At 33.8% G+C, this 11,982-nt stretch overlaps 1 protein-coding gene across 1 annotated transcript; it reads left to right on the top strand.

Annotated features, from left to right (window-relative positions):
- Positions 1-213: 213 nt before the first annotated feature.
- On the top strand, positions 214-10,857 carry GK (glycerol kinase; the record flags this gene model as incomplete). The annotated part of the gene is made up of 11 exons (XM_009580123.1): positions 214-287; positions 972-1,078; positions 1,652-1,729; positions 3,080-3,159; positions 4,174-4,311; positions 4,823-4,932; positions 5,554-5,620; positions 7,758-7,793; positions 8,429-8,496; positions 10,045-10,087; positions 10,777-10,857. Coding segments are annotated over 11 exons (882 nt in total), but the record flags the coding sequence as incomplete, so codon positions are not given.
- Positions 10,858-11,982: the final 1,125 nt, after the last annotated feature.

The raw sequence follows: 11,982 nt of genomic DNA, 5'->3' as shown, positions 1-11,982 counted from the left end.
ATAATTGACAGCAAAACTTACCAAAATATTCCTTGCTCACCTTAATTACAAAAATTCATATATCTGAACCCAGGTTATATGGATATTTGGGTCGATGATAGAAAATAACTATCAATTATCACAGCACTGTATTTGTCAAAAGAATAAATGTTAAGTTATTGTTGTTTAAATTTCTGTATTCATAGAAAATTCCGTTGTGTAATTTATTTGCAGGTTTTTAATGCAAAAACAGCAGAGCTCTTGAGTCACCATCAAGTTGAGATACAGCAGAAATTCCCTAAAGAAGGGTATGAATTTTCTGTGGTTTTTTATTTGTTTATGTACATTTTGGTAGAACTTACGTGTTTTTATCTATGAATGATCAAAACTGAAGTTGATTAATAATTATTAAGAACATAGTATTTGCTATAAAAGACTGTGTGGTAGAAAAAATGGCATAAAGAACCACATACTGGGTGTCTGTTATGTGCTCTGAGTTACATAAACTAAAAATACTTAGTGTTTTACGCTGACCACTCATTAACAAATTTAAAGTTTAAACTTTAAAGTTTAAAACTAAAGTTTAAACGAGACTTAAAGTCTCATTTAAAATGGTAAAGCTGGTCATTTTTACAATTTAATCGTAGTCTTCAGATTAGTCCATAGAAATTGCTTAGTCCATAGAAATCGCTTAATATCTGAGATGTTTTGTTTGTTTGTTCTTAACTGACCTAGCATATGCTGCCAAAGCACTCTCTATAGAACAAAACAAAACAAAATTCCTTGTTTTCTGCTGATGGTTTTGTTGTGAAAATACAGCTTACTGTTTAAAAAGGGCTGAAATACATCACACTTTTTCTAGATATCTAAAACATACTTTAAAATTATGATTGTGTCAAAATGCTCAGCTGGTTTTTCAGACCAGAATTTCTTTTTTTCCCTAAATGTAGTTTTTTGTCTTTTTATTAACTGGTGTTTACTGTTTGTTAAAGATGGGTGGAACAAGATCCAAAGGAAATATTAAAGTCTGTCCATGAATGTGTGGAAAGGACCTGCGAGAAACTGCAACAACTGAACATAGACATCGCTAACATAAAAGGTATTCCTAGTACTTAAGGGTAACCGAGGGCTTTAATATACTCATGGTTGAGCAAGTCAGATTCTCCAGTTTTTAAGTCAATAAATAGAAAGGTGGCAGCGTGTGCTGGCCTCAAAGAAAATATTAAACTGGAATTGAGAGCAGTTTGTTTGGGAGGAATAATGAGAAAGTAAGTCCTTCAGGTATATTAGCAATGCAAAATCTACAAAGTAGGCTTAACCTAATCTTGCAAAACCACGGAGACAAGTGATGAATGAAGAAATTCTGAAATTTAAATTAGGACTTACTGGTAAAAGCTAGTTTCCCTATCAGTGTTGTTGCGCGCTCAGTTTGTGGCAAAAAAAGAGAGATTTAGAGCACATAGATTAAGCAGCAAAAGTTGAATGATGAGTTTTTAGAAGTAATATTTCTAGAGTATAACATGAAAAAGTTGGAAGCTTTTATTTCCCATTTACTTTCCTCTTCTCCTTACCTGTTCCTCCCTCCTCTCTACCTCTCCCTTCCCTCCCTTACCCCCTAAAAGGGGAAAACAAACCTTCTGAAAAGGATACTTCTTTCTATTTTGTCCTGAAGCCATTGGAGTCAGCAACCAGAGAGAAACAACAGTGGTTTGGGACAAGACAACTGGAGAACCTCTTTATAATGCTATTGGTAACTACTATACTTTCTGAATATGTAATATCATAAAATGAGCGCGTTGTAGAAAAATGGTTTCCTAGTTTCCTGTGCAGATCTCATTGTGGCCTAGCCTACTAACTTCTTTGATTTTCTGATATCTGTGTCATAAGCTGTGTGTTTGTATACACCAGTGCAATTAAAAAAAGCCTATTCTGTTAAAATTACTACTTAATAGTTAATAAATTGCTTTATGGGCTTTTAACAAAAAACAATGTTCCTGAGGGGTTCTGTACATCCCTGGCATGTAATGAAGCTCTGACTTACGCTAATCATAGAATCATAGAATCATTAAGGTTGGAAAAGACCTCTAAGATCATCAAGTCCAACCGTTAACCCAACACCACCAGGCCCACTAAACCATGTCCCTAAGTGCCTCATCTACACATCTTTTAAATACCTCCAGGGATGGTGACTCAACCACTTCCCCGGGCAGCCTGTTCCAAGGCCTGACCACTCTTTCAGTAAAGAAATTTTTCCTAATGTCCAGTCTAAACCTGCCTTGGCGCAACTTGAGGCCATTTCCTCTTGTCCTATCGCTTGTTACTTGGCAGAAGAGACCAACCCCCACCTCGCTACAACCTCCTTTCAGGTAGTTGTAGAGCGCGATGAGGTCTCCCCTCAAAATCACTTCCTTTTAAATGAAGGAGCTTACTAAATTTTCAGGATGCTTTTAGTTTAACTTTAAAGGAAAAATGTGTTAAGTAGGTTTAATGAATACTTATTGATTTTGAGTTTTATTTTTAACTTACTTTGGCTTTTCAGCTGAGAAATGGTAATTGTCTAGATTTGCTCTTTTAGGCCATGTCAAGTGCTAGATTTAGTTTAGCATAGAATCACTGAAAAAACAGGACTCTTCTATATTCAAATATATGTTGTTTACAGCTTTATCTTAAGCCCAGCTGTACTTTGATAACTCTGCCTTAGCACTTTAGTTCAAAGTTTTCATAGAAATAGTAAATAATCAACCTGCTATTTGTTTTACCCTCCTAGTTTAATGACAGTCATCTGCTGTAAACAAAGTAGTATTAGTCATTTGCTTATGCTCTGGTAGAGAAAAGTATATATCCTATTACATGGAAAATCCTGCTTGATTTCTCAAATCGTTTGTTCTTCTGAATCAAATGAGTTTGTCTAACCATTTTTAATTTTTACAACAGTGCATTAAAAATACAATGGCAATACAATATTATTTCAACTACATGAAAAGCTAAAAATAAATACAGGAATTTACTGGCAAGAGCTCTAGTTTTGTAGAAGCAGGTTGTACATGTCACTTTTTGTATATTAAATCAGTTGATCAATTAATTTTATTCATGTTTTTAGTGTGGCTTGACCTGAGAACCCAGTCAACAGTTGAACGGCTTCTTAAAAGAATTCCAGGAAAAAACAAAGCCTTTTTTAAGGTAAGAGATATTCCAGAACATTTAAATAGTAGCTGAAGTCTTACTGCTACAGTATATAATGTTTTGGAGATGTGTGCTTAAAATTCCCCAAAACAAATTAAGTCAGTTGTAGCTTCTAGTCCCTTCTTAGCTTGTTAAATAATAAAAAATGTGCATCATTCTATACTACAGATCTGAGACTGGAAAATGTTTGTTTTCCTCAAAATAAGTGGTTAACACTTCTTACATATCTCACTAGAGAAGTTAAATGAGTAATTGCTACTGAGACTTAATCATGTGCTACCTATCCGATGATAAGTAAACATCACACAGAAAAATTAAGAGCAAGTAGAAAAAACTGTTTGGAAAATAATTTATTGATGTGAAATATATTATCCTTTCTCATCTTATGCCTTAATATTGAAATTAATTGCAACCAATCTGAGAACTGGGAAGATATTTTATAAAGAGCAAATTCATTCTTTTTTTTATCTGGGAATATATATAACAATTTGGAAAAAAATGCTTGCAAACAGGTGTCATAATTCTTTGATTTATATTTTCCTTGATTGATTGTATAAATATTATATATTTTATATATTATGTATTTTCCTATAGCCAGGAAATGGATGTCAAAAAGCATATAAACTTACTTGATTTTAAAGTTCTAGTAGAATACAAATTCCATCTTTCCTGCGCTGTGTTGCTCATTTTTGTTGTCATTACTTGCTGTCTAGTCATATGGAGATATCCTAGATAAGACAGGACTTCTGCAAACAACTATTTCCACGTAAATGGTCTTTGAACTGCATTTAGATCAGCTTTGATCTTTGTCCGTTAATGCACTAGTCATTTTGTTTTGATGTTTTCAGACTTGTGTATTGTATGCTTAGTACTTACTTAAATAACAAGCTTGTGTCATTTCTCTGAGTTTTGTGTCTTTGGTTTTTCACTTACTATCACCATTTCTGTAAATAGTTACAGTATTCATGGAAAAGATACTTGCATGGTCTTGAAATGATTTTTTTTTTACAGTTTAGGACTGGTCTTCCACTTAGCACTTACTTCAGTGCAGTGAAACTTCGTTGGCTTTTGGATAATGTGGAAGAGATTAGGCAAGCAGTTGATGATGGAAGAGCTATGTTTGGTACTATTGATTCATGGCTTATATGGGTATGTATTTGTGAGTTTATTATCACTCTTTTTAAAATGAATTTCCATATCATGCAAATTTCTGTGCAAAGTACTGTGACACATGATACCCCCTGATCATACAGTGATGTCAATAGAAGCCACTAAAGAAATTCCATTAAAGTTCCTTACAAGATGAACTTTTACTGTCCCTGTATCGCTGTGGTTTTTTGGTAGTTTAAACTATGTGTAGTTTACCATTTATAGGTTGCTGTAAAATTTTGCTTATGCTTTTGGAAAAATCTTGGACTTCAGAAAAATATATTAGCCACCTTTGCAATATAAGAATCCAGGAGGTACTGCTGTACCCTTATTACCTCTCTCATGCCTTTTTTCCACTGTATCAGGTCTGCCTTTTTAGTTGTTGCAGAAATATCAGAATTCCGAGTCCCAAGATGAAAGCTTTGTGAATATAGAAATTTTTTTTTTGTAATTTGTTAAAGTAAACCTGTATCTTTTCTTGGCGAATACTGTTGATATTTTTTTTGTTCAGAGTTTGACAGGTGGAAAGAATGGAGGCGTTCACTGTACAGATGTAACCAATGCCAGTAGAACAATGTTGTTCAACATTCATTCCTTGGAATGGGATCCTGAGCTCTGCCAGTAAGCTCAGTTTTTCAGTAATAATAATAGTACTGTTATTTAAATAGATTCTGTAAGTGATGTGTAAAGAAACTAATTTAATAGTAAGAATCTCTTATCTAGACTAAGATCAGCAATTACTGTTCTATTTACTGTTAACATTAATAATTAAGATTCATTGTTCTCCAGATGTTCAAATTACAACTGTCTGGATTAATTAAAAGTAGCAGAGCCTTGATTTTTTTCTGTAGGTGGAAGACTGGTTCATGGAAACAATGATATTTAATAGTTTCTTTATTCCTCAATCAAATTTGTAAGGCAGTTACAATGATAGTGTCTCTATTTAAATTTAAATTTATTAATAACAGTATTATAAAGATATTGTTGGAAGAGCAATGACTTCCACATGAAAGAGCTGAATATGTTTTCAAAATATTCAAATATATGCTGTTTTACTCCATAATTCAGTGTCACGTACTGTAACAAGTGAAAAAACATAGTGATGTATTAAACCCTAGAAATCAAAGTTCCTTTTATGTTTTTTTTTCTTTACAGCTTAAACTTACTTAAGAAAATAAATGCAAAATGCTTTCTGATTTAGCACTGACCATATATATATAAATTCTTTTGTATTGTGTTCAGATTCTTTGATATTCCTATGGAAATACTTCCAAAAGTACGAAGCTCCTCTGAGATTTATGGGCTGATGGTATGTTTTCTTGCACATGTGTGAAGTTAATCTTGTAAAAATATAACTATATCGATATAAATTTGACAGAATTTCCATAGATTAAGACTAATGGCTTTTTCTAGTATTGTTTGATTTATTATTAGTATGTCATTATCTACTGTTGTGTAATATTATATGAAAATGAATATCTGTTGTTTTCACTTTTAAGTGTCAAACAGACAAAACAAAATGGGAGAGGTTTTTGATAAGGATAAAAATTTGGTTTTTTTATTACAGTTACTTATTGACTTAAAAACCACCCATCAGAATGCAATGTATAATCCGTAGATTAAAAGAATGAGATTGCTGTTATTAGAGCACAATTTTTTTACTTTTTGTACAATTGAAAAGAAGAGATTAAAGTCGCTATGGAAGTCTTCATGACCTAAGAAGACTGGACAAGATGTATAATGTCTTATTTCCACCTAACTGAAGGCAAGATTAGTCAGTTTCTGTGAACTGGAAAATCACAAGTGACACTTTAGATTGCCTTCTTTTTGAAAAATAGTCTTCTCTTGCACTCAGTAAAAAAAATATTTTGGAATATTGTGATGTCTTTTTAATCACACTGCTTCTAGTGTAGCTGTGAATATTACTTAGGAGTAAATCATTAATTGATATCATGGGGCTGAGGTTTCAAGTTTACTTTGATGCAGCACTAGCTCTTCTCGATACAGTGGCATCTAATTTATTCTTAAAAACTTCAGAGTCAGATAAACTGGATGTTGTGATTTTGCATTCTTTTTCCTGGTAGTTTGCCTTATTGTTTACTAAGAACATAGAGGCATTTTGTAATTAAGACAAGTTATGAGATTTTTATTTAAAATATAACTCTAACTTGCCTGAAATGTAAGTATTTTTGCTAATCTGTTAATGGAGATGCCATTAGAAGTCATTGCTGACTTTTATTAATGTGAAGGTCAGATGAGGGTGAGTTGTATTAAGCTGAATGAGTGAGGTAAATGGAAAAAGATACTACCTGGCAACTGAAACAGAACAGCTGGTCACTTTAAATGTGAACTTCTGTTTCTCTTCCCCTTTCCTTCCATTTTTTTTCTTTTTCTTCCTTTTGCTGGCTGTAGAAAATCTCTCCTAGCCTGGTGAGTAGAGGCTTCCATTAGGCTGACCACCTATATCTTATCCATTGTGTTCAGATGCTGTGCATTTCCATTGGTTTAAAGAATAATAAAAGCACACTTTCTAGACCAATAAATTTGGTGGGTATTTCCAAATTTGAGATATTACAATTAGAGTTCATGCCAAAGTTGTTTCTAAAATGTAGTCTTGATGTATGTTTGCCTTAATTTGCAGGCTTTTGAATATTTCTTTTTATAGTGAAGTAAAAAATACAGCTACTGGCTAATAAATGTTGGCTGTCTCATTTTATAAATGAGAGAAGTGGGCCATTCTGTCTACAAATATTCATTCTATTGTAGTGAAACATCAGATTCATGCAGGGTTTTTTAGTGTATTTATAAACTCAATTTACCTTAAATCCAGCTAATTAAAAAGAGTATTAAATTAAAAAAGATTCAGATTGGAAATGCATTTGCATGGCTTCACTGAAAATGCGTTTTCACAGTTGCACAAAGAAACAATTTAAAGAAAGGAGTAAAAATTCTCAGGATATAAATTTCTTATGTTACCTATTGCAAGAATGCAACTGAAAAACTACACGGTAGTGTTTGGAAGAAATTCTATATGAGACTTAAAATGCTGTATCTTAAAATGAGGCATCTGTCTTTGCTTAGTGTGTCATCACATTTTTTTCTAGTCACTTTACCATTTTTGCATTTTTGCATTTTACTCTTGACACTGACTGCACAGGATACACTGAACCTAATTTTCTGTACACTATGATTTCAACAAAATTTATGTTAAGAACTGGTGAGGTGACATAAAATATACCTGTAAATTTCTGGCTCTCTATTTTTTAATGTTTTAGGCATGAGCTGCATTAAGCTGAAGTCCACTGTACACCTGAACTGAACTGTGTTGCTTACGTGACCCTTTTTGTTTTCCTTCGAGCATTACAAGTTTAGCTTCTTTATCATTGCCTTAAATTGTAGTCATGGAAAGCTAATTTGGAGCTTTTCTTTCTCTTCTTGCAAATCAGAAATCTGGAGCTTTGACAGGTGTACCAATTTCCGGGGTAAGTCAAGTCCTACTTCAACTCAGATTCTGGCATGAGAACCTGATACTGCATGAACATATCTTCACTGGAAAAAGCTTTAAGATGGGTGAATCCTGCTACAAATTAAGTTGATGGGTTTTTACTTTGTGTTAAACATGAAGTAAACTTTTGAAGTTGAATTATTAGTTGATTGGGTTTTCCATTATTAAATTAAGGTCTGGCTGTGGAAGTACAGCTGACAGCTTTAATGCATATGAGTAGTGCTGTTGGAAGCTTAGGATCTCAAAGTAAATGAGTAACATTGCAAAATGGAAGCAAGCTCTGCTTTATGTATAAAAGGAGTTCAGTATATACATAATCCAGAAATGTTGGGCAGATTCTCAGCTTTTTCCAATACAACATGCATACAGATAGTAAATTTTAATTTTGATTTCTTTAAATTGTTCACCATAAATAGCACAACGCATTTCATTTGCAGTTCTTGTGAAGGGAAGAGTAGCAAAAAGCACAGGTTGTCTGTATAGATTTTTCCTCACTTTCAATTATTTGCATGCTCCTAATAGATTATAGTTAAATATATCTGTTCATGTTCATTTTTCATGCATGTGATTCATGTGCAGACATTTGCTAAAAAAAAAAATCTCTCTTTTCAGTGCTTGGGTGACCAGTCTGCTGCTCTTGTTGGGCAAATGTGTTTTCAAGATGGGCAGGCAAAAAATACGTAAGTTATTATGAAAGGTGTAAGATAAACGGTACATCACTGTTCTGTTTTGAATTTAGTATTGTGTTCTCTTTCAAGCTGTCTGCCAAATGCTTCTGTAGTTACCCCATAACTACAGCTCTACTTTTTGGCTGTGTTGACCTACAAAGTAAACAGTGTCCTGACTTTTATATAAAATAGTGAAGATATTAAAGTTAAATGGTTTGTGAGTTATATTTTGGAGCAAGGTCACTTTGAGGAAATATCTCTGTGTGACAGGAGGTTTTTCATTTTAAAATTCTCCAAAACACAGATTAAAACAGTTGTAGTATCATTTAAATTGTGACATAAAGTTAAATAAATACAAGCCCTGTGAGTTAGATTACATAAACTTGAATGACAAAAAACCCACAGCGTTGCTAGATGGGAAAGGTTCATTTCAGCTGCAGAGCTTAGCGTTGCTTCTATGTCTAGCGCAGTGTGGAGAATTTTGGGTTTTTTCTATTTCTCAGCCTCTTAGTGTCCCTTGTTTAAAATAGCTGATCAGTTAAATCAGGCAACTAGTGTAATCAAACATTCATTTCAGGAAAAGCTCTCTGCTTAAATGACTTACTGTTCCATTTACAACCGTGTGCTTAACTGAGCTTGTAGGTACATACACAGTATTGGACTTTCACAGATTTAATTACACATTAATCTATACTTGTTGCTAATTAACCTTCACTTTATCTTTTATATTTATACACAAATTTAATGCTTAGTGGCCTTGTATTTTACTAAAACAAACATGGTTCTAAGTAATATTGTCACAAAGTATTTTTATAAGAGATACTTTTATAACACAAGAGACCTTTTGGAAAAAATCCAGCTAAACCAAAAGCTAAAAGTGAGATTTTTTAACCTATTAGTGTTATTGCTTTACCCTTTTTCTCTCCAAACATAACTGAAGACTTTCTCAGTACTACTTTAAGCTATTAATTTTCAGGGTATTAAAAAGGTAGGGAACTAATCAACTCTTAGAATACGTTAGAGTGGATTATAAGTATTTCATACTCCTTTTATTAAACTGTGTCCTTGTGTGTGTATGCACACATACATGTGTTGTGGTCTTCAAATGAGAAACGTGCCATTTTTAGAAATTTTTAAACTCTATGTTTAAAGAAAACCCTCCTCTTTGTGACAGTAACAATTTCTTAAATTTTCCCCTTTAAAAGCTTGAATTTAATATTGTGAAATATTTATTCTGTAAAGTAGCTTTCATAATCTTTGAATTGAAGTAGGTAAACACCAAAGAGGAATTCACACTTAGTTTTCAGCCGTATCTGCACCTTCATCAAGTATTACACAAGAAATAGCCAGAGAGAGAGGTGTGGGACTAGATTTTTCAGCTGCAGGCTGCATTTAGATCAACTTTTTGAGGATGGTTTTATCATCAGTTAATGGTAACATAACCTTCAAGGGGCAAAAAGTGGTGTCTTGATTCTCCACAGCGGGGTTGGATTCATGGACTGCAGTAACAGGTTATCCTTTAAACGTCCTGGTTTTAACTTTCCTTTGCTTTCATGCTAGGTATGGAACAGGATGTTTCTTGCTGTGCAATACAGGTCAGAAGGTCAGTTGCATTTTTTAGTTGTTTACTTTTTTTTTACAATCTTTATTTAAGTCTTGAGTACAACTATATATTAGCCTTTCTTAAACTTGTTAGCAACAATTATATTGCTAAAGATAAGGAAAAGCGCATACTGAAATCTGATAGAATAGAAAGTAATAATTTGTTCAAGGTGTTTCAGTAAGACTCCATTTCCTAGCTCCTTAAGTTTCCAAAAAGAACTTTTCATAGCAAGTTTCTTGCTCTTTCCTTGTATATGTTTCTTAACCTCACCCAGAAGTGCTGAGTGTTGTGTTACTTAATTTAATGCTTTTCTCCTTGTCTTGGCTATTTTATTTCTTCCCTTCATTTTCTCCCATTGTTTCTTTGTAGTTGTAGTTGAATAAATAATGCAAAGCTTTGGCTTCCTTCTCATTCACATCTCCTTCTAAAGACCCCCAATTCTTTGCTGTAAGGAGGATGGAAAAATCTGAGGCAGCTTGTGGAAACAAGAATTAACACCAGTAATCCAAGGGTTCTATCTTAGTTGTTTATTTAGAGTGACTGATGATTTACTTTGTTTAAACTTTCCATATTTAATTTTTTTTCCAGTGAAGGTTTTATCTCTTGTTTATTATCATTGAAATATATTTATTTAAATATTTTCTGCCTCTGTTCATGCTTTACCTTTTCTTTCCCCTTTCCCCATTTAGTCTGTGTTTTCTGAGCATGGTCTTCTAACTACAATAGCTTACAAACTGGGCAGAGACAAACCTGTTTGTTATGCACTAGAGGTAAGTACCGTATTTTCTTCCTTCCTGTAGTGATAACATGTTCTTGTTTACTTCTGTTTTCTAGTATCCTTATGTTATCTTCTGTTGCATGGAAATCAAAATGGCTTTGTGTTATAGTTTGTACGCTTCAAGGCTTATGTGTGGTTTTGGTTATCCCTATCTCCAATCTATATCATGTAATCTAATAAAAATATTTCTACATTGCATCATTTATATTTTCAGGGCATGATGGCTAAAACACTTTTTCTGTTACACAGGCTTTCAAATCTTTAATAAATATTATAAATAAATAAAAAAGAAAAATTTTTATACTAAAATTGCGTTTAAAAAAGAGGGAAAAAAGTGCTAGTGTTTCAGTTATCCTCTCATAATAAAAGGCATGACTAAATGTCTCTGGTTTTTATTTCATTCTAATGGATTTTACTTCTAACTTTTAAAAATCTGAATCAAATTTCTGGGACAAGAATCCTCTAACAATTGATCTTTTTTTACCAACTAAGACTTAGGTGCCTACTTCCAGAATTTAGTTCCTCAGTTCTCCACAGAACTCTGAGGACGTCCAAATTCTGTGGAAAATTGGATTTTTACTGTAACTTCAGGATTCATTGTTCTAAAGCTCTGCTTCTGAAGCACAGATCAGCTGAGCACCTGTTTGGCACCAAAGCTTTGTCGGGTTCAATAGAAGGATTGTTATTCTTTCTACGTTGCTTAGTGGAAGTGATCTAATAGTTATTCTCAAAACATGCATACTGAATTCTCTGCTGCCATTGAGCTTTTGTAGAGAGCCTACGTTTTCCATGTGAAACAGACACAGACAAAACACAGGATTTTCTTCACTGGGAGAAGCCAATGTGACACCCATCTACAAGAAGGGCCGTAAGGAGGATCCGGGGAACTACAGGCCTGTCAGCCTGACCTCGGTGCTGGGGAAGATTATGAAGCAGTTCATCTTGAGGGCGCTCACAAGCCATCAAGCCATGTGCGAGACTGTCATGGTTTAACCCCAGCCAGCAAATAAACCCCCACGCAGCTGCTCGCTCACACCCCGGTCCGGTGGGATGTCCCGGGTTGAGATAAAATCCCAGCTGGAACCAGGACAGGGACAACCAGGGGATCAGGCCCAGC

The sequence above is a fragment of the Fulmarus glacialis genome, unplaced genomic scaffold, assembly GCF_000690835.1.
Source record: "Fulmarus glacialis isolate BGI_N327 unplaced genomic scaffold, ASM69083v1 scaffold9066, whole genome shotgun sequence".
NCBI lineage: Eukaryota > Metazoa > Chordata > Aves > Procellariiformes > Procellariidae > Fulmarus > Fulmarus glacialis.
The sequence above is the reverse complement of the archived record's forward strand: the minus strand, read 5'-3'. Positions and strand labels throughout refer to the sequence as shown.